The 27,415-nt window shown below is 41.6% G+C and overlaps 1 protein-coding gene across 3 annotated transcripts in view; it reads left to right on the forward strand.

Annotated features, from left to right (window-relative positions):
• ATP8A2 (ATPase phospholipid transporting 8A2) overlaps positions 1-27,415 on the forward strand; it is a 330,508-nt gene that overhangs the window by 283,769 nt on the left and 19,324 nt on the right. For all 3 annotated transcript variants that reach the window (XM_071553667.1, XM_071553677.1, XM_071553685.1), the window contains 2 exons: positions 11,892-11,980; positions 17,650-17,754. In XM_071553667.1, the coding sequence (XP_071409768.1) occupies positions 11,892-11,980; positions 17,650-17,754 (194 nt within the window). The remainder of the gene's footprint in view (positions 1-11,891; positions 11,981-17,649; positions 17,755-27,415) is intronic.

The raw sequence follows: 27,415 nt of genomic DNA on the forward strand, positions 1-27,415 counted from the left end.
CTCTGTGTCCAGAGTTCTGGGCTGAAATCACACACAGCCTGGGACTGGCTGGTGTGTTTACTCATGTGTGGCCACGCTGACAGCAGGCTGTGTTGGGTCCCTGCTGCCCTGTATGCAGAGCAGATGTTGGGGATTAGGGGGAAGGATCTGAGGAGGCTTTTGGGCTGTGTATTGGCGGAAGCCATTCATTGTGGAGATGCAGACAGGGCTGCTGGGCCAGTGCTGAGGAGCTGCCCAAAATGGGTCTCGGTGGGTTTGCATATCTGAATCAAAACCACGTGTTTTCCTGGTAACTTTTAATTAAAGGGAAAGCATAAATCAATGCCAAAAAATAAAGTTAGTGCAGCAAATGGTATTGTATTTCTACAGTGTTGTTCCCAGCAAAGAAGCCAGCAATACAGGTGTCTTAAAGTTGCTGTGTCTTGCATGCTGTGGGTGGAAGGGCTTCCCAGTCTGTCCTGCTGGGCAGGGTGGTGAGGCAGGAGGTGGCCAGGTGGCCACGGAGCCTCTGCACCTTGGACTAGCTGTTGGGCTCAATTTGTCATCTTGTCAGTGTTTTATGATAAAAAGGATGTTTCCTGTGAGATTACCTGTCCAGCTGTTAGGTAAGTTGCTGGCTCTTGTGTTTGCCATGCTGTACGTTCAGAAATCAACCATCTGTGGAAACACAGGGCTGGCACAAGGTGACCAAGACTGAGCAGTGCTGAAGATCTACCATAATACTATGTGTCTCCTACAAACATCAAATACTGCACCATGTTCCTGTGAGGCTTGTCAGGCACCTCTCTGGGCTGGGAAACTAACCTGTGGCTGCAATTCCTTTATTGGTAGATTCAGAGCAGGTATCTGTAGCTGTGATTTGTGATGTGGAAAAGAGAATTTATGTAAATCATTACTATATTGTGATGCTGTTATGAAGATTTCAGTGAAAGGTGGGGGGGGGGGGGGGGCGGGGGCGGGGGACGTCTCCAGGCTTTGGCAAGCGAGTGTGGTGGGAGTCATTGCAGATGTACTTTGTACATGGTAATGCAGATCACAGAGATGTGGTGGAAGAGGTCATATGTGCTCAAGCCACGACATAAATTTCTCTAGGAATGAAAATGAAGGAAAGCAGCAAGGTTTTACGGGAGAAAGTACATCTCTGTGGTAAGGCTCCACTGTTCTGAGTTGAACTGCAGTCATGCTAAAATAACCCTAAGTCTTTTAGGGCCTCCAGGAGAGACAGCATGACAGTAGGGAAAACTTTGAGCTAGCTGCATTCAGAATATGCTTTAAGAATTTAACCATTGAGTGAAGATAAAATCCCAGGGGAATATGTAGTGACTGAGCTAGTAAATTATTCTTCCTGGAGAAATATAATGTGGGGAAGTAATGACTTATCTGATATGAGTCAACCATTGCTATAACAGAATAAGAACAGATAAAGATCTCTAAAATTGAGTTTAAAGGCCATAGTTTTTCAGAATGCAGAACTGCCTCTACAGTCCCTCTACTTTCATCTGCTGTTGACTTTGGTAAGAATTTAACTTGCTTGTTGATTTGTAAACCTATGCTCCAATTTGAAAACTTGGAAAATATCTACTTCTCTGAGCTTTGCAGTTACCAGATCTAATTTGTGCTGTATGATTGTTAGCCCTTTTCTGAAATTCTTGAGCTAGTATGGAATCTACGGGATGTCAGACACAGAGAATAGCGTTATGCTGGTAAATATGATCTCAGGTCATATCAGGAAATAAGTTAAAAACAGAGCATCAACAACAGTGTTTGCCATTTATGGGTTTTAATGCTGTAATTTGCTGCAAGCAGCAAATGTGTGGATTCTCAGTACTCACCCAACAAGCTGCCTGCAAGAGTAGATGTCTGCCTACCCCATCTAAATTGCTGCATCAGGACTCTGAAGAGCAGCAGTTTCCTAAAGTCAATTTGTATGCCAGATTTGGGAACACCATGCTGGATCTAATTTGAACTAATACTGATAGAAGTGTTGCCACTGGCCATTCCAGATCTTTATATGTGGTTGTTCAGGTTTTTTAATCTACTCTTTTAAGATGGTCTAGGAAAGCACAAAAAAGCTTAGCACAAAAGATACACTCAGTGGGAAAACAAGTAGTAAAGGAAAAATGGGCATTTCAAAGACTTTTTTTTTAAAGTTAGTAAAACAATCATGTGAAATGAGGAAGTGTTATTTGACACTAATATTAAAAAGCTATTTTTAATATAGTATATGTTTGTTTAAAAAACTTATTTTCCAAACACTCCAAGGAGATTGATTTTGTCTTCTGTATTTTCTGAGGTTAGCACATATGCCCAAATTCATACCTTGAAGCCATGGCAGAGGTACAATAAGATCAGGGTTCCTGAAAGTGATCTTTCTTCTCATGGCCAAGCATCTTTTTACTTAAGAATGCTGCTTTGCTAATATTGTCGAGGAGGGAGTATCTTGAAACAAACGTGGTTTATGTGAGGAAGCCAGTGCTGTTACAGTAGCACAGTTGGAAGATTTCAACACGCAAAACCAGGAAATTCGGAGGTTCTGACTTGTTTGTGGGTGTAACTTGGCAAGTTGTATAAATATATCTTTACTGGCATAAAGAATACTGGCATATGCTGAACACAGTTAATCTCTTGGAGTTTTAAATTCAAAGGTAGGTTCTGTAAAATTTAATTTCCCCCCCTGCAGCTTTCATGATGAAGGCAGTTATTAAGTAAGGGCTACTGTACAAGAGTGTTACTCTTAAAACCTTCACAGAAAGTTACAGGTAGCAAACTCGAGTGGTTATGTGCTGAACATCACTTCAAGAGGAGAACCATAACGTAAAGTATAAATTTCTTTTTATATGTAGAGCAGAAGTTTATACTAAAGTGCATGAAGAAGGGAACAAGACAAGCTGTTACATTGTTGGGATTGTCAGTGTTTTGTGTTTGCTTTGTTCTTTCTATTCATACCTTTTTGGTGTAATTTGATGGGGAAGAAAGAGGAGAAGTTCATCTCTAGGAGTGACTTTGCTTTCATCCTGGGAAGCACACTCATACATGTTTTACCTTGGCCTGGTGAAATTACAGCACCATGGCAGCCACTGCCCACCAGCAGTGCTACCCATGGGCCTGATCCCCCACATCTACAGGGGTGAGTTCCTATGGAAGAAGATTATACTGTGTTGCACAACTGTCCACTTAGGTATGTGTCAGAAAACTCGAACTATCTTATGATTCGGAGTACTATCGAACCTTACGCAGGTGAGGAAAAATAAATCTTGACATAAACAGTGTCAGGGGTTGGGGGTTTTTTCCAAAGTTGTTCATAGTCCACAAGAACATGTGTAAATGAAGGAATTACTTTTATTCAATGATTTTACTTTGTGTTGGGAGAGCTCAGACTAATAAAATATATTTTTTTTTAACCAGGAAGAATAATTAGTGTCTCATGCCATTTTAGTAGAGGTTTTCTGAGGTGTTTCCTCTATTTTAAGGAGAAAATTTTTTTGTTAATGAGATCTGTGTTTTCCAATAAAATTTCAGGGATCCACTTACCCGTTTACATGGAGTGTGATTTTACTACTAACTTTTAACTAAGTCTTCTCCAAATGCCTTTGAAGAAACATCAATTTATATTTTTTTTGTTGAGCTTACTGTAACCAATAATTATAAAGCAGGGCTGCCTGAAATTGCGTCAGAGTTTACATTATTAGTGAACCATAAAATCAAATTAAAGTACCATCTGATTAATTTTCTTAATTTTTTTTGCTATCAGAGTAATAATGGAAAGTAGCAGGGACAGGCTCCTTGTTTAATTGGTACTGTTGTATACTAGTTAGGTAATGAGATATAGTAATTTCCTCCTTAAGCAAGGCTGCATATGTAGAATATGTTCTTGGATAACACAAAGCAGAGCTTATTAACATCCTTTGGGACACATTTGACTGATGATATATTCATTTATCTATCAAATATTAATTTCTGTAAATTCCATTAAGAAAATAAAAATAGGTTGCTAACTTGCTGTGGTTTTCCATTATGGAATAAGAATTCCTGACAAGAAAATGAAAGGATGTAGAAGATCTGAGGATTTCAGTGTGCTACTGTAGTGTTATAGCTCTGACTAGTCTTTCCAAAATCATGGCTGTGTCAAGTGAGTCTTGGTGGATTTTTTTCTTGCCCTTGAAGATACTAATTTATTGTTTTGTAGTTTTGCATTGCTAATTCCTGGAATTTGCTGATCATGAAATAACTTAAATGATTTGTCTTTTTTGAATTACCATTGTACTTTTCTAGGTCTTCTGTACTTTAGTTTGTATTTTCTTGCCTTTGTTTATCCATCATAACCACCAACTTCTTTAATGAAAACTTTCTTGCCTGAGACCTGTATCTCAAAATACCTTGGGCTTTACTAGGAATGCCTAATATATGCCTTTGTGATATTGTGTTGGTGTTTTTCTTTTTGCTCAAAGTAATGCTCCTGTTGTTCCTCCCTACATTTATATCCAGGTGCTACATTAAAATCCCTGATAAGCTGGATAGCTATGTCATGGAAGCCAGACAGTGGAGACTCTCTAGGCTTCCATATTTCTTTGACTGGCAAAATTAGGGAAAGGGGTAAAATTTGTGAGTGAGGTGTCTGATTTCTTTTTTTTCCTTTCTTCCTCCTACTGCTCTCAGGGGGTTATGGCTGTATGAGCAGACACTGGGAGAGGGAGGAAATAGGTTTGAGACTGGACCAATGTATCATTTTGTTAAATCCAGCCAGCCAGTGAGGTCATTGTTTTCATCTGAGTCATTTTAGAATGAAAACGCTTACGTTATGGAAAACATTGCACATCTTTATTTCAGACATGGAAATACCCAGCCAGCCTTTCAGTGGCAGAGCTCCCCTGATTTCATCTGAGGTACTCCTGACTCCCAGTGGTGTAAGCAGGAGGGGAAATCAAGGTGTTCTGCCTCATTTTTTACCACTTTGCCACTAACCCAAAGGAGTTATTCTTCAGGCACTTTTCCAGCCTAGACACCTGTTGAAGAGGGAGCTGGTAAATCTGTTGATCACACCTTTCAGTCCTGAATCTAGTAAATTTGTCCAGCCTGAAGCTGGCTACAGTTAGGTTGCAAGAAAAAGTCCTTAAGCACCAACTCATGTTGAGGCTACACTGTGTTCCAGTGTGCACAGGGCAAATCCTTGAGACTGCATTCTTGGATATTGACTGTATTTCATATTTGGGCTCCCAGAGGTTGAATCTCTGGGTAGTGTGATTTAATTGAGGGACTTGGGCAATCTGCCCAGCTCTGCAATTAAGTTGTGTGACCATGAGCTAGCCCTGTCATGTCTCTGCACTTAGGTTTTAATGTATATCATCTCTAAGATGAGTCTGATATTTGTAGCACTTGGAGGATTTTTGAGGCTTAAGAGCACCCAAAACATGCACATCATGCACAGTGCAGTTTTTTAAAGGAAAACAGGGGTGGGGAATGGTCTGCAGACTATAAATATGTATTTTCTGGGGAGTTTGCAAAGTTCATGATCTGTGATAGTTTTTTTCGTGCATGGACTCTCTTTCTACTGAAACTAGAGTGCAAGTTTGCCTATGTAAGCATTAAAAAAAAAAAAGAAACCTGCAGCAATGATGTCTGAAGCTGTCACATCACTAGAAGTGCAACAATTTCAAGATTGGGGTAGGGTGTGTTTTACTTTCTACTGGAAATATTTCCTAAACCTTTAAAGCAGTGTCTGAATCAGCCCGATTGAATCTATAGAGCAAATGAAAGGCCATCTTTCCCAGGAATCTGGAAGTTTCCAGAGCTTTGCTGTGATGTGTCCCAGTGCTAAAGCCTGAGCTTCTCTGGGAGAATAATGTGTTTGTCCATAAACTGTGCCTTCAGGTGAGGCAAGGGAAGTTAAAGATAAATGTAGGGGATTGTTTGCTCCAGCTAGCAGCACCAGTGGGAAAGTGTCTGTGACTGAGGCTGCAGGAGTAGCACCTCAGATGAATAGGCTGAGGCAGACTTTGAAGAAAACCATCCCCATTGACTAAATAACAGATGTGCTTCCAAGTTACTTGCCTAACATGGCGTGGGATCAGAGCACCCTGCCCCAGCTTTAGCCTTTCTCAAGTGGTGTGCTCAGACCAAGTCACTGGTATAGAACTGATGGAGAAGAGGTGCTGGCAGAGATGTCTGCCTTGTGCATCTCAGCTGGCTGCTTTGAGGTGTAGTGAGCTGCGGCTGGGGGTGCACTGCTTTCTGCTCTGGGTATCGAGGCAGTGCAGATGAAGCGGCAGCGCCAAAGCTCCCAAAGCTGTGCTTGCAGCTCCAGTGTGTCTCTCATCAGCTGGATCCTTCAGTGTCTTTGTAGTGTAGATCAATAGTATCTCAGTGATGGCATTGAATTTTCCTTGTGCTGTTACCATATGTGAATCCCTCACAGTAGTCATATGGCCATCTCTTTTCCCACACTCCTTTCCCAAGAGCTGCCAAAGGCAGCGCCATGCTGTCATCCACATGTAACTACAGGGGACCTTGAGTTCCAGTCTCAGTGGGACCGTCCCCTGGCAGTTCAATGCCTCCCTGCCATCCCATCCCGTCACATCTCGGATGCTCAGCAAGGTCAGCCCCAGTTAGTACCGGGTGCTGTGACAATCCCGAGGACTTCACTGTCACTGTCCAAGCTCGCTCGGCCGTGGCAGATGGACCTCAGGACTGAAACAGTGGGGTCAGTTCTGCGCACGCTGTGCCTCACCTAAAACATCCACTGTGCAGGCTGAAAGAGCACACCCAAATCTTCCTTCTCAAAGTCTGGACATACATACACAGGGGACCTAAGTGATGATACACCCTCACCTGACTGCAGGTTGGACTTGAATCCCTAGTTTATAAAGGTGGCATTGAAGAAATATGAAACCATAAAGAGCAGCCGATTGGATCCTTACCTGTGTCTCATGGAGAGCTGTGATCAGGCTCCAGGCACGCTTCCAGTAATACTTTTTATCATGCTGTAAAGCCAGCCCTTTCCATCATGACCTTAAGCTTTTGCTGTTCATTTTCATCTGAGTTAAGATGCAAAAATTATATATATATGAGGAAATTAAGTAATAAAAAACTTTTGGTATTCAAAGTAGGAATTGAAATTTTGTCTCACTTTTTTAGAATGATACAAGATGATTGAGATCCTTGTTTGATTTGTCTGAATTATGTACTGGCTCCCAGCTGTCTAACCATGCTGTGATAAGAATACCGAAACAGTCTGCATGTTGACTTCCCACCCTTGGGTACTTGGGGCATTGTTTTCCTTGGAAGTTGTTGAAAATAGTGGCACCACCTATTGGTGGAACAGTACAACCAGGAATGATGCTTATTTGCATACTAAGGAAAAATAATAAAATGGAGAAAAGAGTTTGAAACTTATTCATATTGCAATTTAAGATTTGTTTGAGAACAATCTATTCGCTATTTGATGTGTACAGAATGTCCTTGAGTTAAAATAAGCTAAAAAGAACTGTAAAAAACCCCAATAAACAAAAAAAAGCACACCTTAACCTAGGCTTTCTAAAATAAAAGTACAAAGACGGTCTTCCTGATCATTGTGAATGGCCTGTATCATCACTTTTTTACTCTGTTTAAAAGAAAAAAAAAGAAACGATCCACCCTTACAAAAGCTGTTTACAAGAGATTAAAGGTATTGCGACCTAAATTATTTCCTCCTCCTTGTGAAATAACTGAAGCTAACTTTTTTCCTTTCTTTCTTTTTTTGTTCCCATTCTTTCTTTTTAACAAATGTTATCAATTCTCTAAAATGAGTGCTTTGTCTGTGGCCAGTTAATCAGTGCTTGAAAGGCAGTCTACTGATGGCAGCATTTTAAGTTGCAGTGTCCTCAGCAGGAAGACTTGCATTAGTCTCAAGTGTTTTTTGGAGGGTGCCATGTGATTAATGGTCTCTCGTAGTCAGATTTGGATGGGATAGTCTCTAATGTTTACATCAGTAGACAGAGTAAAAATTACATAGTTGCATATAGTGGGGCCTGTGTGATGACAGAACTGGTCAAAATTCTGGATTTGTTTAAAAAACAACCTATTTCCACTCCTGCTTCCTGTGATCTTCCTTAAAAAAAATTTGTGATGGTTCCTGTTTGGTAGCTCTGCTTCTCTTATCTCGAGGGGAATAACTGATAGCTGCAGAGTGTTATTCTCTGGGACTGAGTATAGAAATACCCTGTTTCACAGAACGTGTATTGCAGTATTGTCTTCACTGCTGTCATGAATAAGCAATTGGAATGGAGCACAGCAACAGCTAGGAAGCCTGAGAAAAGCTTTGTTGGGTTATATAGGTGTTCTTACTGTAGCTTCTGTTCATAGCCCAGCTCTCTACCCTGCAAGCTCGAGACTATCCTGAAAGTGCTGTCTGTGAATGTGCCCGGAATGTGCTGGTGATTTCCAGCAAATCCTCTGCTGAGGAGCCCCCATCCTGGGAACAGATGGTGCCAGAGAGGAGGGTGTCTGTGCTCAGAGGCAGAGCTGTTCATGCAAGACAAACCAATTCACTGTCAAGCAGCATTGCAGTCACAACTCCAAGAGGAAACTAGAGAGGAGCAGGAAAGAAACCTTTCAGATGAGCTCAGGAATGGAGTTGAATCTTGATGAAGATTGTGTGTAAAAAGGCTTGCCAGTAGTAAAATGAGAATCTGACAGGGTTCAGGTGAGATGAATAGTTTCACTGTTATGGTGAAGTTTTTGAAAGAATAAATAATACTTGAGTAAAATTACATAATTGCAGGGAAAACGTAATTGGCTTTGAGGTTTTTTTGACGTAAGACATGTCCAAATTCATAGCCATTGATTGAGATGTCAACATCTATAACAACAATAATGGTATTTAAGCTTCTATTGAACACATACTCAGATTAGAATCATAGAATCATAGAATTGATTGGGTTGGAAAAGACCTCGGAGATCATCAAGTCCAACCCTTGGTCCAACTCCAGTCCGTTTACCAGATCATGGCACTCAGCGCCTCGTCCAATCTGCGTTTAAAAATCTCTACGGATGGTGAATCCACCACCTCTCTGGGCAGCCCATTCCAATGCCTGATTACTCTCTCTGGAAAGAATTTTTTTCTGATCTCCAACTTAAATTTCCCCTGGCAGAGCTTAAACCCGTGCCCCCTTGTCCTATTGCTGAGTGCCTGGGAGAAGAGACCAGCCCCCACCTGGCTAGAACTTCCCTTCAGGTAGTTCTAGACAGTGCTGAGGTCACCTCTGAGCCTCCTCTTCTCCAGGCTAAACACCCCCAGCTCCCTCAGCCTCTCCCCACAGGACTTGTGCTCCAGTCCCTTCACCAGCCTTGTTGCTCTTCTCTGGACTCGCTCCAGCCCCTCAATATCCTTTCTGAACTGAGGGGCCCAAAACTGAACACAGTACTCAAGGTGTGGCCTCACCAACGCAGAGTACAGGGGAAGGATCACTTCCCTGGTCCTGCTGGCCACACTATTTTTGATACAGGACAGGATCCTACTGGCCTTCTTGGCCACCTGGGCACACTGTTGGCTCATGTTGAGCTTCCTGTCAATTAGTACCCCAAGGTCCCTTTCTGCCTGGCTGCTCTCCAGCCACTCTGTGCCCAGCCTGTAGCACTGCAGGGGGTTGTTGTGGCCAAAGTGCAGGACCTGGCACTTGGCCTTATTGAACTTCATCCCATTGGAATCAGCCCATCTCTCAAGTCTATCCAGATCCCTCTGCAGAGCCCTCCTGCCTTCCAGCAGGTCGACACTCCCTCCCAGCTTGGTGTCATCAGCAAATTTGCTGCTGATGGACTCAATCCCCTCATCTAAATCATCAATAAAGATATAAAGATTGTTTCTCACTTTGAAAGTGTGTCAAGTTGCTTTCAACTAGAAAATCAAGAAGTGGAACATAAGGTATTTCAAGCAAAAACAGCAGAAAATGCATATAGAATACTATGGCCCTTTTTTAGCCTTTATTAGCAAGGACAGTGGAAGGATGGTCAGTGGAAATGCTAATGTGGTTCTGTGACTGCTAGCACTTGCAGGGTCACAGCCAAAGAGTATAGCATGAGGATAAATCTGATTAAGTTTTGCCACTGTTATTACAGTTCAGCTTTTTGGCTAACGATAAAATTATTAATTCCCTCTTTCTCCGCACATCCTTTTCTTTAAATAAGTGTAGATCAAAACTGCCTATATGCTTCTGGCATTCTCATGTGACTGCAGGCATGGGGGGTCCCAAATAACTGAGTGCTGATTTTGGGACTGGAATGTGTTTGCTTACTGTCTGTGTGGGTGTCCATAAATGTTTTAGCACAGTCTAGCTTGTTTTTGGTTTCAGTACAAGATTTACCACTGATCTGTCAGTTCAGCAACGGCTTGGAGGATTTAACATTTAAAAGGGAAAAATGCTTTTGGAAATACTCACTACTGGGAAATCCAAGTGCAAGTTGCTGCTAAATGTGACTGACTTACTAGGTGAACAACTTTAAGCAGAGATTGACACCAGAAGATGCTGGATGCTACTGCTGAATGTCCTGGCAAGGACAGGTGATGGCTTTTGTCAGTTTAAAAAGTTATAATGTAGTAAGTGGTAGAAGTCTTCTGTTGAGATTGGTCATGTTTGTCTTACAAAGGATATAATTACGAATTTGGTCTTCTCACAGTGCATTTCAAAGGCTAGTAGATGTTTTGTGTAGTTCCATGTTCTGCAACTCAGCTTTGTGTTTGTCTGTGCAACGCCCTGACACTTGAGCATTGCAGGCTGGCATTGCACAGCAGCAAGGCAAAGCCGAGCCAGCCAAGCCCACGTTACACTGGTGGCACAGCTGCTATGGTTTGGTGTCCATGGATATGGGACTCCCTGCCTTTGGCAGCATTGCATGGGAGTAGATATATGAGTATGGGGCATACAAAGTATTGGGAAGTGAAGGCTTTGGGAGAGATAGGGCAATGTCCGTAAGTGGCAAGAGAGCAAATCTGTCTAGACAACTGTGTGCTGTACTCAAGTCCTTACAGAAACAAAAATATCCTTTTCTGTTTCTAATGTACTGGAGAGCTTCATAATTCTGATAGGAAGTGTGTGTGTTGCATGCAAGAAGTGGTGAGTTTCTGTCATGTCTTCCATGTAGGAAACCTGGGCCTTAATCACCATTAATTTAGCTCCAAAAGATTCTAATGATCTAAAGTAGCATTTCTGTAAATAGTGCTGTGTTTCAATTTTGTTCCATAACTATGTGTGTATGCTGGGATGTGCAGGGTTTCCAGATATCTTCCCTCTCAAATCCCACCAAGCTTTTCAAGCATTACAACAATGAGAAAAACGCAAAGATAAACTTTGAGCTCTTTGTTTGTAAAAAAAGCCATTTGTGAGACAGGAGTGAATCTTTCCCATCCTGAATTTCAGGCAGCAGTAGTTTGAACAGGAAGTGCTGTATTTAAGTGGAATATGACTGAAACATTTTAGTGAGAAATGTATTTTTTTTCATGTCAGTTTGATCCTGCTCAGAGATCCAGGACCATGGGTAAAAACAGAGTAAGCAAAAGGCACAAAAGAGAGTGAAAAGGGCCAGTTAGATACAACTCTCTTCTCCATGACTTAAAATGTGTCTGCTTGGATCCACAACTTAATATCATTGGAGGATTTGGTCAAAATGCTTTTCAAACTTTTTTCAGGAATTTCTAGGGAATTTGAGGTCATAAGAAATCATTGCAGTGACAAATGTCATTGCTGTTTGTTAATTAAAGGCCCAACTTCTGTTAAGAGTTGATGAGGCTTCCTTCCGCCCCAAAATGTCAATATCACCCAGATCATGGATGCAGTAACTGTCTGAGGTTTTGCTTGTGAACAACCACTTAACATGTAATGGCTTGAAAATGCTCATGATTTATTTGTTTGTTTTCTTCACAGGCTGGAATGGTGTTAAGATGTGGATACTTCTGGTTTGGCTTGTTTCTCGTGCCCACTGCGTGCCTTGTTAAAGATGTGGCGTGGACAGCGTAAGTCCCAGACCAGTCCTCTTGGTGTTAGAGGGATTATCCTGTATGCACACGTTGTCCAGTCCAGTATTGCCCTGTACAGATCTCTGAAGTCTGTCAGTGAATGGAATATGGTGGTACTCCTTTGGAAGGGAAAAAAGGTGGAGGTGATTTCTCACCTGCCAATACACCCAGGAATGAGAGAGAATGAATAATTAGGCCTGAATCTGAAGGAGGAAGCCGTGTCTGAGTAATGAAGGTGTGCCACCTTATGATTGTTTTTGTGTTGCCTGTCCTTTAGTCAAAGGCAAATTTAAACTGGACATCAGACACTTTCTGTTCCTAAAAAGGGAGCAAATAATTTGTTTGGTCTGACTAAACTTAGGTAGAAAGTAAAAGTGTACCACTCTAATCCATACTGAGTAAGCTCTCAGTTATTTCTCAGCTGCTTTTTAGGTCCTCCTTCAGCAGCAGGTCTTCCAAGACTTAACTGAGAGAAGAGCAATAATGCTCTGCACTTTGAGTGAAGTCTCCCTGCCCAGAGAGGAGAGACAAACTTGTGGAATTACAAGCCTGTATAATCCCCTTCCCTCAAAACTCGGTGGTTTCAAAGCGTTGCAAAAGACAAGCAATTTCAAGCACTTTGATTTAAAGGGAAGCAATTTACCTTCTCTATCATTGCAATTTGCAATGCAGAAGTGCCATTTTCATTTAGAATTTCTGGTGTTTTGTTCAGGTTACTTTTAAGTGTCCTAAGCACCAAACATTTCATCATTTTCCTTGAAAAGCTGTGTTGCAACTAAGCTTGTGCAAGGAGGACCCAGTACATTCTGGGGCAAAAATGCAGATCCTAACTGGAGAGAAGAAGAAATACAGGTTAGCTTGTCACTTGTCACAAAGGCTCAAAGTGAAAGCATCATAACACATAACACTTGACTCGAGGAATGACCTGTTGGTCAGTAAAGGAAGAATCTTAGAGTCATGGAATCATTTCAGTTGAAAAAGACCTTTAATAGCATCGAGTCCATCTGTAAACCTAACACTACGACATCCACAAATCTGCTTTACAGAGAAAATGCAGAAAACACTGGCAAAAAGAAGAAAGTTCCACAAGCAGAGGCACGTTTCAAAGCATATAATGAAATCAAAGCATATGCATAGACCTGAAAAATGTGGGGTCTACTCATATGGGGTTGGTAGCACAGCTAAATTAAATTGGTAGTACGCAAATCTATCAATCAGTAAATATTTCTTAAACACTTTCCTATTTTTTCCCTTGGCTTAATTTTCATGAGGTATTACTGAAATTAAAACTAGGTATCATACTGTAATATTTCTTTTCAAGCCCAAACTGTGATTTAATAGTCCAGCATAACAGAGGGCTTTTTGTTGTACTCACTAAACTTATTCAATTGAAATTACTATAAAATTCTAAAACTGAAGCCAGAATGTTTAAATGTAGATAGTTGTTGGTGTCTGTGACCTGCTTTTTAAAGTCCTGTAAAAAAAAAAAGGTCTTAAAATATATTTAGTGTAACAGGCCATGCTCCTGTGTCAAGTATTATTTAAAATGATCTGCTTAGAAGTCAGCGGAACTTTTGTGATTACAGCTAAATAGGAGATGAACTCTTTGCAGCATCAGGGATCAAATTTATAAATAGATGTCCAAGATTATGCTTTAGTTTTTCTAATGTTGTAATGATAGTTGTGTCCTGAAGTTGTCTTCTGTTCTTATCAGTTCTTGGCAAAAATGACTCATGAATTGTAAAACAGGCCAGACTATGGCAGGCTCATCCTCAGCTATTAGTCATTTTAAACTCTGTTACTGACTCAGCCTGTTCTTTAATATTTCTTGGAGAAATCTCAGCAACATAATCCTTCCAGTGGTTCAGACAAGAATGTACAGAGATTGTGAAGCTCTCAAGACAAACGTGTGTGATTGATATGCTGGATATTTTCCCAACAGATTTTAAACAGGAGGCTCCTATCAACATTAAGCAAAAAATCTGTTCTCTGAGCAGGACTTTTTTCTTCCTTTTTCTCCCCCCCTAACCCATCACTGAAAAATTAACACCATTAACATTTTAACTAGGATAAATGAGACGACACAGCTATCAGCACTGCCATATGGAAAGAGTAAAGGTCTGTTTCCTTTCCAAGAGGCTTGCCATGTAAAACTGGAGCCTAAGGCCTCTGGAAATCAGCCGGCATATTTCCACAGCAGTGGTTACACCACATTGCTCTCTGTAATTCAGCAAAATATGGTTTTGGCCATGAAATTCCAGCAACTCTGACTTCTCATGGTCATAGAATTATCCCTTTCAGGTTTTTTTGGACATGAAGCATATGTCCACAAAAAGAGCATCCATGTGACCCAAAAGATACATGCCTATTTGCAATTCAAAATACTGCCAGAAAACCATAAACACAGTAGAAAGTTTTTGTATGGCAAAAGGTTGGTTGGAAAGTGTTTCAAACATATACAAATCTTTTGTTTCGAAACTGCTGTGTGACATCCACTATCAAAACTTCTAATGCTGGAAGCAAGAACTAGTTTTAGGTGTTCCCTTTGTTACACCGGCTGCAGTTTTCAACACATCACTCACCTCCCATGTTCTCTGCAACTCTAGACTTTATTTTCTTTCTTCCTCTTTTTTTTTCTTTTTAAATGAATCAAGGAAACATGGAAAACTATTTTTAAAAAGAGAGAGAAGCTGATTGTTAATACTTGGTTGCAATACCACACTATTAACTTTGGTCCACTACCCTGAGTGCAGTGCCTTGGTTTACATTATAAAAGTCCTAGTTGTGCTGCCATTCACATGAACAGAGCTTTACAAGGTGAGTGCTTCCTCACATTGGCCCATGTGACTTGAATGCGTGTCACTGGTGCTAGGAAGTCTCGAAATAGCTGAGCCCACAGGGCTGTGTGGGAAATCATAAAACGCAGAGTGTATTTCAGCAAAATCAGGCAAGAGGGCAAGAATTTATTCGTAATTGGTATCTCGCTATTTACATTACAGTGAAAAATTTCCTGAACCTTCCAAGCATTACCAAAATTTTCTTGTACTCTTTTTTTTTTTTTTTTCCATGGGGAAGAAGCATTTTGCACTTGCCAGCTCTGCAGTGTAAGTAAGAGAAGGTGTATGAGGAGCTCTTCATATCCTTGCGTATACTTGCAGTCCTTGGAGTGCGAGACTCATAAAATTGTAGTGAGGAAACTGGGCCACAGTAGAGGTAGTGTCATGTCTGAGAAACATTTATAAATGTTGCTGTGCTTCTTCCTGGCAGATTCTGGCCTCCTGAACCCCCTAAATCTCCTCCTAGGGTAGCAAAGTGATGCACTTCCCTGGCTTCAAAGGAGAAGTGCCACACAAAATACAAAGATAATCTGTTGCCCATTCCTGTGGTCCCTGATCTTAATATTCCAATGTGTGAGGGAAAGGTGAGTTTGTCTTCATATAATGCATCAAATTTCAGCTGAACAGTAACACTGAACACAAGATCTCATCATTTGTCAAGAGACTGTGCACCTACGGCCACTTATGAAATACTAAGCTAAAAGCTAAGACTCCTACCTGCATTTCTGTGTATATTGTTTATATTGTGCTGGAGTGAAAAAGTCATGAAGTATCAACCCCTGTTGCCAGCAGTCCATGGAATATTTGCAGTTCACTTTGATAGGAGCAATTGTAGTACCATATTTTGTTGGTTTGGGGTTTTTTGAGGGAGCATGTGGATAGGTTAGCTGAGGCCCTTTTTGTATTTATTTTTAGTACTTGATTACTGAGCCTTCCTTGGATGCTTTTGCTTCCAAGTGAAGAAGTGACTCAATGTGTAACAACTGCCTGTGGGTTTATTGTTACTTTGTGATACCCAGTCCCAGCAGAGCCCTTCGGTTTCATCATTTCAAACTATTTACAAAACACTTCAGTACCCCCAACTTCAGACCAGCAGTATTTTTTCCACATTGTGTTGTATCAATGCTGCCCCTCCTTGAGCTGTGCTGTGCAAATCGGACTTGTTGCTCAGGATCCATTCTATTAAAGTTTTAGATTCAGTATCCACTCTAAGGAAAAAGAGAAACATCTCTTATGGTGTATAGCAAGATAAACGTGGATCCTTGGGAGAGTTCGAATGACTTGTACATATGTGTTCTTGTCCATGGGGAAAACTGGTTATAAAGGATTTGAAAATTCCAAAAGAGCTCAGTCTTCAAGTTTGCAATAGTAGGTATGGCCTCTTTAAAAGGTAAGAGAGGAGCTCAAGGTCAAAATTTCAATATATTTATTTAAAATAAAGACTATGATAGTAAAGTCAACTGGAAAGATAAGAATTAAAAGCCTCAAAGCTTTCTCACTTTAATAGCTATATTTTGCCATCCTCAAAGAGGAGACCAGAGTCTAATCATTAGCTTAACTAGTTATAGCAACTTGAATGTAATTAATTTCTGTGCAGCTGTTAGTAGTTTCACATTGTAGAAGCATTATGCATTTTAAAAATATCCTTGCTACTCATTTCTTTCTGCGGAGTATGTTGGTGTTGCAAATCATATATCTTTGGTGGTTTAACAGCATGTCCTTCTAAGTACATCCTGATAATCTTTACTTCCAGATTTTGCTGTGCTTCATCTTTTGTTGTTTGGGTTTTTTCTCTCATAAAAGCAGATATGTTTTGAAAGTAATTTTCATTTTAGCTTCTCGTTTTTAGACATTTGGGGCCTAATTCAGCAACACAGAGACCAGAGGACTTGGATGTCCTACTATTAGTATCAGACCACAAAATCTTTGCTGATACTGTCTTCTTAAATAGTATCAGCAAAGATTTTGTGGTCTTTGTTTCATATTCCCAATGGAGGAGCTATATGTATCACACTTTTTAAAAATAAAGGCATCTTCATTATATTTTAATTACACATACACCAATTATTCTTTTTCTCCTAGAGGGAGTTTGACATTGTTTGATATCATTGGTTAAAGATTTTAGTGTCTGCATGTAAGATTATTATAAAACTTATAAAGAAATTTTGCCATCTCCATAGTTGAAGAATATTGCTTTATTGCCATGAAGCAAGTAGCGCCTCAGCCGACTTGGCCCCACCTTGTCTTCAGGCTTATTGTGCAGTCACATGCAAATCAGTATGTTCTCATGGGACACTTACCCTCCTTTAAGTGACACAAAAGAGGAAGCTGATCAAAAACTGCCCATTGAAGAAAAATCCCTATGTTTTTTTATTCTTGCTTTGTACATGTCAAGACAAAAAGGACTAAATTCTTTCCCCTATATCAGTGTAATTGAGGTATAATAGTACTGGAGCAGTAGGTAAAACTGGGGGTGGAAAGGCCAAGTCTGTTTATAGGGGACGTTTTGCCCTGAATTTTGGTTGCAGAGTGTGGTACATGGGTTGGTCTTTCAATCCTGAAGCTGAGAAAATAGGACACAGCCTGTCTTGTTACTGTCAGTTTGGAACTTCATTGGGAAGAGAAGTGCCTTTCCAGTCATTTCAAGTCCTCTTGATTTCTCATTTCTTATGTATTTTTCCCAGGTATTGTGAACCTGAACTAACATGCCTTATTTCCTAAATCCTTCAAGTGAAGGATCTCCCGGAGATGTAAAATTGCGACTTTGTAGCAAAACAAATGTTCACATAGCTGTTTTTGTTTCGTTTTTGTCTTTTCCTTGTGGTACAGGGCCAAGCATACCTACCATAAAACTTTGCTGGAGCAAGTTCAGGAGCTGGAGACGAAGACAAGAGAGCTGGGAAAAGCCATGCTTCGTGACAGTAACGGAAAGAGGTGGGGCAAATCTATGCTAAATGTTTAAATCAGACCCTTCTTTTCCTCTCCTCTCCTGTTTCTCATTCGCCATTCAAATCTGATTCTAGACACGTTAAGAAGGGTTCTGTCCTGTATTACCAGTTACTATTGTTCCCTTTCATGTATGTCTGTTCCCCCCCACTGAAAGAAGCCCTTCCATTTCCATTTCTTCTGCATTATTTATATGAGACTATTGGAAACTGCTCCTCACTCACCCGCCTGGTAACATGTAGTGCTATTACCTGGCCACTGGGCTGGACTGGTTTTAAAAGCACTTTGTTATATGTCATAAAAAAAAAAATTGTATGATAAGCATCTCAGGGGAGGAAACTGTCAGCAGCTCAGGATATAAAGACTGTAGCTAAAAGGAGAATTGGTTCATCCAGTGTGCCCTATTACTTCATTGAGTTTCATCTTAAGGGTTTTTTTCATGCTTTTGCTTTTTCCACTATGACTTACAGGCTTCTTGCTTTCAGGGTTCTCAGTTTCTTGTTTTGCTTCTCCCATATAACTACACCATATAGACTTGAATATATTGCTATTATTGAATCTTTCATTGTATGGGGAGAGTATATGTTGTGTGGGAACTTGTCTCTTCTGAAAGAAGCTAAAGAAAATCATGGTGAGGCTTTTGCATCCAACAGTTGCATTTGCCATCTCAGAATGTGGTTCTGCATCAGCTGGTCGGAAAAGCTCAGCAAGTTCAAAAGGTTTTAGAATTAACTCTTCTGTTCCTGACACAATATGGCACCACATGACTTTCTAAGAAACTACATGATCATTAAACTGGATTTTAGCAAACCTTATAAACTAATAAACTGAGTGGAATGAGGCTTTTAAAAGGTTTTGTTCTTCTAGGGCAGGGTCACCCTTTGAGCCTTTGATGTCTATTCTAAGGTAAACTAATTGCCATATTGTAGCTGCTACTAAGAGGAGCAGTAGTAGATTTTTTTCAGCTGAACTTGTGAGTTAATAAGGACTGGTTTTAGTGAAAATTACCAGGGAGTGAGTTTACTGAGATTATGGTAAACTGAAAAGCTTTAAAAAATGCTTGTGTGGACTTTGATGTGTTTATAAGATGTTCTTAGTGACCAGATTTCACTTCTCAGAGGCCAAGACAAAGTAAACACAGTGTTATTGATTAAGATCACTTCAAAACACATGGTCTCTTCAGTTTTTATTTGGAGTCATTTTTCTGCTGTGACTTTTGTATCCCACAAAACACAGTGTGTAAATTGCGCTCACTAGCAGAAGTCACAAACTGCACATCAAATGATTCGAAAAGAGAAAGCAAACTTGGCAGTCCTGGTCAAAAAGGCCACAATTATAACCAACAAAGATGCTTGAAATCAGGTATTTAATTAAATAATGGCCCATGTTTTAAGGGCTGAGCAGTCACTGTGTAATGAGCTGGAGACAAAGCACTTGGTGCCACTATCAGATCAGCTCCCCAAGCAAGAAAGGTATGACTTGGTGCTGCGAGTTGCTGACTGATAGTGAGATTAGATGCCAGGTAAGTGGAACCCAGACCAGCAGAAACCCGGCTGTTCCCAGCACATGGCTCTGGTGGTATGAGCCCCTTGGGTGTTGCTGTGGTTCCTATCCATGCATAGTGTGTTGCATTGGTGTTGGTTGGTAGCATTCATGTTTCCCTGACAGTATTTAATGCCGGTTATTGACAGCTGAAGGGCAGAGTGAGTCAGCTTTCTGCCTGATGAATCCTGGGGCTGCAAGGCGGGTTGACATGCTGTTAACAGCGAGAGAGACACTTAGCATTTGATATGTTTATATGTGCGTGGCTGTGTCTCCAAGAACTTGATGGGTTTCTTCTCTGTTTACACACTGTCCTGACTTTCTGTAAATTTAATGGCCATGTTGTAATTCATTCATACGCTGCATGTTTTCATAGCCTTTTACTTTATTGCATTCTCACTGCAAACTCTTTCATCTTCGTTCCTCCTCCATATAGCTTCACTTCATTCTCGAAACGCTTGCATGGAGATGATGTAAGGAATCCCTTCTGGCCCTCCTTCCCATTTTCCTTCACCGCTTCTTTCCATGCATTTGTTTGTTCTCATTCCTAATTGCTCCCAGATTTTCTGGGTGGTCCATCTGTGAACTAGATAATGGTAGAGTGCCTCTGCCTGCTTAGGAGCTAGTGTGCTGTGCTTGTGTTGTGGCCTCCTGAGTGCTCTTCGGAGTTCTTCTGTCTTTTATCTCTTTTGTTTGTCTCCTGGCTCTTTCACACCTGCTAGAAATCGTGTGCCTGTCCAAAAGGAAGAGTGAAGGGTGGGAAAGAAACTGAGCGAGAACTTTCTGCAGTTACAGTCTCTGGTTCATGTTCTTTATTTTTTAAAAGTCTCCCTGAAGCTGGTGGAAGCATATGCTAAGGCACGTGCTTTGCCCTACCCTCCTGCCCTCAGGCTCGCTGCCCTTGGGATATTTCTGGCAATGTGACATTGTGCAGGAAGGGAAGGTAACAGGAGAATTCTCATTTCTAATAGACGGTGGAAGCTGCATAAAAACTTCGCGGGACTGTCTGTCACCTCAGCTCTTGGCTGGAAGTGCTCCTGAAAACACACCCCTTAGTTGTTAGTTTGCTCAGGCAGCTGTGGAAGATAAGCTGGCTGTCATCGGGGTCTATTTTCCTGGCCCACACAGTGGACTCTACTTTTGTTCAGTGTTTTTCACAAACAAACAACAAAAAAAATCACACCCAATTACAGATAAGAGAAGGATTTAGGGACCTAATTGCTTTTATAATTTCCTAGACCTTAGACAAAAAAATGAGGTGTAAGATCTGAATGTTCAGGACTAATCTGCTAAACAAAAAGCAATTTGCAAAGCCCAGAAAGCATCTAGGCTTGCACAACAGGATGCCAACAGCTTCTTGTGGCTCAGCTGGATTGCTGTAAAATGTGAGCAGATAACACCTGGGTCCTCTCTGCACTTGGGAAAGGAGTGCTGGGAGAGCTGCATGTGCCACTTGATACCTAAATATGCATATCCTGTCTTACAGGGTCTTCACCCTGCCAGCTGTTCTTGCTAGACACATTTTTCTAGGCTAATAAAAAATGTCTTCACTAGTGCTTGTTATATCCTTCTGAATCTTAGCCCCTTTGAACAGTTTCTAAAATTGAATTTGCTTGTATTGATCTGAAAAGCAGGTGCAAATTTTTGCTGTACCAATGGCAGGGAGAAAACACAAGGCAAGTGGTAGATGAGGGACTGTCTGGTCTATGCAGGGCAGAGTGTCAGCACCCTGAGCACCACAGCTGGGTCCCAAAAACCTTGCAAATAGCATTACAGTGATGGCTTGGAGATTATGTCAAGTGTATAGTGTTTAGCTGTAAAGGCTCCTGTTCTTGTTCCTTTGTATATCTCATCTGGACTTGCTAAAAACTTGCTTTTCATGGAAGCTGGGATGGTCACAGTCAGATGATTCCAGGAGCAGGGAAAACTGGCAACTCCAGACGCAGCTTGAGAAGCAGGGGAGGGAGTGTGAGGATCTGTGCAGTAAGGGACTGGTGATGGATCCCAAACCATGCTTGTCTGTGCCCTCCCTAGCCTGGGCACCTGACAGCACTAGGCTGGACTTCAGCCCAGCTGTGACATGAGCAGACTTTGGTGTGGGAAGGGAGAGGGGCTCCCTGGCATGCTCATGTAACAAAACACAGGATTTAACACTAAATTTTCATGAATTTGGAGAGGTGAGAGGGGCAGCTTGTGTGCCAAAGCAAACATGGACATGAGGAGACACCTGCCCTGCAGATTTAATCATGTTAACATGGAAGATTTGCACAAAGAAAACAAACAACTTCTCTACAGGTTTGTGTTCAAAAGTGGCACTGAGTTCAGCTGCAGAGATTCTTCTGTTTTAAAATAAGTTTACAGCTTAAATCTTGGCTCATAAAGGGCCAAAGCTTTGAGTCCTCATTCACTTTTTGCTCCATCTAACTTCTCATTGAAGTCAACAGGAGTTCAGGTGGAGTAAAGCCTGATTAGGCACCAAAGCAAACTTTACTTTGGAAACCCATGTGGCTTTATTGCTCCACTGGCCAACTGATGGAGAGTGAGCAAAGCTGTGCAGCCTCAACCTTGCAGAAGCAGAAATGGTGAAACAGACTTAGCTTTTAACAAACATACATGAATGAGGTGAGGACCTGATCTCATGGTTCCTGAGGAAGAGGCAAGCTCTTTTCTTAAGATGAAGATGAATGAGGCTTGGGCTCATTATATTTCAAAGCACTTTGTCTCTTCATTGATGCATTTCAAATTACATCTACTTGAAATGGGTGACCCTGCTGGTAAGGCCCCTTCACGTCAGCAGGTACAATGAATCTTACTTGAATCAGTCTGGTGCTTTCAGCTAGTTAAACAGCATTGGATGATTTGAGCCAAATTCTTGTTTCATCAATGTGTTGACTTCAGTGTATTTACTCAGGATATGCATGACTGTGATCTGAATCCAGCCCATCCTGTGCAGCTGAGCATAAAATGAGGTTCAAGAGGCAAGAGGTGTATTTTGGGTTTTGAGGTTTCAGTGTCCTTTTCATCAATTTTTCCAGATGTTCTTCACACCGTCTCTGGGAAGCAAAGGCGAGACTTCTCCAGTAGTATACACAAGAAAGTGACTGGCATATTTACGATTTTTCCTTGCAGCTTTTCTAGTAAAGATACTAGACTCCTTTTACTAGCAAAAGGCACATAAAATGTTTTTTTAAATTCCTTGATTCCATATGGTAAACATTCATGTATGGTAGGTGGAAAATGCATAGTTTTGTTTTATTTTACACTTGACTCTTTCTATCTCCCTCCTGTCCCATATCAGTAAGGAATCGTCACATTATTTCCGTGTTTTAATATGTGCAGTTGATTTCTGGCATTTCTAACCCCTGTGTGTGAGGCGCTTGAAGTCGTGAGGTTTGGTTCTGCTGTGGGGAGGCTGTGAGGCAGAGCTGGAAAGGGGCAGAGGACAGAGAAAGGGGAGAACCTGGCCAGATGGATGAAAGGGAGAGTGTTCCCACTGACACTGGTGACCCTAGTGCCTGCTTGCTAGTGCAAACCAGTTGGAGCTGACATGCCTCCTCTCCAGTGCAGTTAATTATTTCACATCCTCATTGTACCTATCATGTAACCTTGAGGGAGATCCACTGAACAAATAGGGTTAAAACCTGGTGACCTGGAGAAGGATTTAGGGCTGTGATCAAATCTGCTGCCAAAGTCAAAGCTGACCGACGTACAGTATCAGCACAAAGGCCAAAATGAAGCTGTAAATTGAAAAGAAGGATTAGAAAAAAGAGAACATAAGATGAGAGTTAAAACTGATTAAGGGGCCAATCCCTCTGATGGCTAATCCTAAGGTACTGACTTGGGCACTGGGGATCTCCACAGGGGAGAGAAGTAGAAATCTTCCCTCCAGGCTGCACAGCAGGAGAACTGCTCCATAACAACTGTTCCAGCCTAATGGCTTCAGCAGTCTCCCTCGACCCTGGCTCCTCTGCTGGCTAACCCATTCTGGGAAGAGAGGCAGGACAGTCAGCATTCACCCTTCTGATTTGCAGTAAAGAATAAAGTGTTAAGTTATGCATAGCAAGAGAAGAAAACACAAGTTGTATTAGGTATTAAATACTTAGTGGACAATTACAACATAGTTAAAAGCTTAGAGAAAGGCAATTTGGTTGGTTTTTTTTCAGATCAGCCAAATGTCATGGGCTTTGCTCTAAATTGTATCATGAGGCTTTCAAACTTCACCATTTTTTTTTGTTGTTGCCCTGAGCTGTTCTTAAGCTTTATTTTTCTCAAATGGAAAAAAAAACCTGATAAAAGAAGTAATTTTAACTTAAGAGTATGTAAGTGGACTTAGGTAGAAAATCCAGGGAAAAAAAAACCCAAACAACGAAAAGCAACAACAACAAACAAGCAAACAAAAAAATCACTAAAAAATCCAAAAAGAAAAAACCAACCAAACAACAACAAAAACACACACACATATAAAAAACCCCACGCCACGCACAAAACCCCCAAACCAAAAAGCCATCTGTACATAGAGACCAAGCATGGAAAACTTCCATCTCCAAGGTGACTACTTCTGAAAAAATGGGTGAGCATGAAAAGAACGTTATAATTGCAACTGTATTGCCACCTTATCTGTAAAGGATATGAACAAGCACCCAGTAGAGTAAGTGCAAAGTGAGGCACTTTAGGGACGAGAAGTCAACAGCACTGATACCAAAAGGAGGATAGCTGAAAAGCAGCAAGCCTCACTTTGTTCTGCTTCTGCTGGCATGGACTCTCTAAGACATGGGGGAAGCTTCTGGCAGCTTCTCACAGAAGCCAGCTCTGTAGACCCCCGCTACCAAACATTGCTATGCAAACTCAATAAATACCCTTCTCTTCTAAGTAGTAGTCTTTGAAAGAAATTTAGGAGTAAGTCTCAAAAATGAGGGGTAGAATGGATTGTCCAACAGAATCAAAAGAGGAATCTGGTATATCTGCCTTAGGATATTGTTAATGACAAGAGAAACTGTAAATCATCCCTGCTAGTCACCAGAAGGAAAAGCTTTATCCTACTTTCAGCCATACAACTTTAAGGACCAAGTTGAAGAGGATTTTTTGGGCTTAGAGTGGAGAATTTGGCCCCAGAACTCTGTATATGATCCAGGTGCTGCAAATGGGAGCTGGTTGAAGCTCACAACATGCCTTGGCCTCTTCTGTTGCAGGATGATTGTGCCACAGGTACAAGCTGATGTGGCAACATTGGTAGACCTGTGTGCACCTGCCATGGAGCCTGCTGGGGCTGCACGGTGGCTGCAGGTGCTACTTCGTGCAAACCTCTGGGATGCAGTGGGAGAGCTGCTGTTTGGCCGAAGTAGCGTTCTGCCAAGCCAAATGATAAGCTGTCACAACAGTGTTTCTTCAGGGCATTGATGAGGGCCATGGATCCATGGGTTTCTCTGTATGTGGCTCAAAGCTGGCTTAAAAGTTTCCCAAAGCACTTGTTACCAGCTGTGGTCACATGGGCCCATGTTTGCCATAGCCGCTTAGCTGGATCAGCTTCACCAGTTGTGCATCCACATGATAAGTGAGCTGAAGGAAGTGAAATGGTGTGGGGAGCACTGTCAGATTCTCCCACTGACTGGTGAGGGCAGAGGCTGCTTTAGCCATTAGTCACCATGAAGGGCATCCATGGAGCTGTCAGTGAAGGTGTGTGACACTCAACTTTTTCACATCCAGGTGGGATAAACAACTTGAAGCCTGCCATGGGCTGAACTCAGTTCTCTGTGTTGCCAACCTGGAAAGCTCGCTAGTCAATGTGTTCCAAGTCAGCCTTGCAGGGCCAGACATGAGATATATCTGATGCTTAATAGGCAAACATTTGTCTGGATAATGTCAAATAAAATTCATAAAGAAGGAAAGTTCCTTAAATAGTTGCCTCCTATCCAGGGAAAGGTGGTTTCTCTTCTGTGGCTGTCACATGTGCGTGGGAAGCTGCTGGAGGTCCTGGAAGTCTTACGCCATGGCAGGGCATAAGGGCTCAGTTTCCCTGGAATGCTGGCTGTTGCTGAGCCCTCAGCAAGGACTTCATACCCTTAAAACCTGGCTATCTGCTGCAGGAGTCACCTCTGACAGGTTACTTCTTGCACCTCCCAACCCACAAGTGGCACAGGCAACACTTCTGTCTTAATTTCCCTGTAGTGTGTGCCTGGTGGCCCTTTGGTCTCCTAGCTGTGGATTTGGGTTTTGTTGATGGCTTGCTGAGTATTTACAGTAAAATCCAAAGGAGAATGGTTTGCGATGTCTGTTTCAACTGGATCTAGAGTGATTAAGGAGCAGTGTGTGTAGACGCTGAGTCTGCAAAGAAAATGCTGATTTTTGTTTTACTGTTCGTATGCCTCAGACACTTCCTTGTGAAATGCTCCAGAGGTTTCCTTTGATTACACTGTAACTTCATTATCACTAATGCCTGTTTGCCTTTTAAATTAAAAAGACCTCCTACTCTGACCTCAGAGTAAAACATTCCTGCAATGCAATGCTAGATAACAAAAAATAACATCTCTTTGTGGATCAAAAAACTAGCAGAAGCCCATAGCTGCTACTTTTGCTGTTCTGTAGGAAGGCGATTCCTCTCTGTGATGTCTCCAAAGCACAGAGGATGGAGGTATATTTGCTCAATCAGCCAGTCAGGCCTTTCTTCCACAGCCCTGGGTTGTTCTGGGTGTTTGAGCATAGAGTTTTGCTGAACCCTCAGCATTAGTGTGACTTGCATTTGAGATGATTTGCTCACTTTAATTTTGAACGCCTGGCCTCTAATAAGGTTGTTTTTGTGTTCTTCTTATGCCAAACCCTGTTAGTTATTTCTCTGCCCACAGGATAACTCTGACAGTCCCCATGTGGGGATTCAAGTAATGCACTTCAGTCTAAACTAAAAGCAAACTTGTTAATCTGAGGCCTGTGGCTGTTCTAGGGGAATGCCCTCAGCCAGCAGGAAGTATCTGAGGAAGAAAAATAGGTCTCCTCTGGCCAATTACAAAGGTGTGGCTACAGACTCTGCCTGGTGTATGGTACTTGCTCTCTGTCTGCCAGGCCCATGATTGATGCTGTAAGCCTTTAAAGCAGTGCCACATTGCATGGAAGGTGAGAGATGGAACTTGTGAATAAATCCTGAGGTATGTCCTAGCAACCAGAAAGGGATCTGCAAGTCCTCTTTGCCAGGTCATCCTTGGGGAGAAGCTGTAGTGTTTGAACCTCCAGTCCTTCAGAAGACACTTAATGGAGTTTGAGAGCCCAGAGACTGGAATGAACATCAAGAACCTGCTTGTAAAGGATTTGGTGGTTAGGATTGATCAAACCTGGAGAAGCCTGCTTTAGACCTTTCTTCTTGCTCTTCGTATTTTATTTTAATGTATTTTTCAATGACAGAAACGTCAACAAAAATCAGCAAACCTCCATGTATGTTACTATTTGTATGGAAGAGATCAATTTCTGTGTTTCAATTCTAAAATTTAAAAAGGGAGAAAAGAATATCCTCTTTCTGCCTCAAAATCTAATCTACAGCTAAAGATGACAAGGACAGGAACTGCTGCCTCATAAAAATATCCATGTGGGATATTTTGCCAGAACTACTTCATCTTCCCTCCCTCATTCTCTCCCTGCTGTCATTGTGAAGGCAACGCATTTCAAGGTGTTTCTTCCAATAGGAGAGGAATGCAGGCCAGCCAGGGCTTCTCAAGCAACAATGTGTTTAGCAGAGTCTGTGGCAGTGGACGGAAAGAGCCTGAACAAGGGTTTGTCTGCTTCGTTTGAAAATGCATATGGGCAGGAGCGAGGCTGTGGAGTTAAGAGCAAAACTTCAGCCTAAGCCTTGGAGGATTTTCTATTTTAAACCAAGCTGTACAATGATTTACCTGTTGCTGTGTGCCACAGCAGCACTGTGGGATCGAAGAAACAGTGATGCTGCACCTGCAGTCAGTATAGTGGGAGCTTCATAGTTACTCAGATGACAAGGGAAACAGCTGCAGCTTTCTTGTGCTTTGGGCTTACCTATGGATGGTGAGGATCTTGCACTGAAGAGCTATGCTTTTGCTACAGGTTCTTTGCATGTTTTTGAGGCGGGGGTAGCAACTGGGAAATGTGCTTG

The sequence above is a fragment of the Pithys albifrons genome, chromosome 1 (genome assembly GCF_047495875.1).
Source record: "Pithys albifrons albifrons isolate INPA30051 chromosome 1, PitAlb_v1, whole genome shotgun sequence".
NCBI lineage: Eukaryota > Metazoa > Chordata > Aves > Passeriformes > Thamnophilidae > Pithys > Pithys albifrons.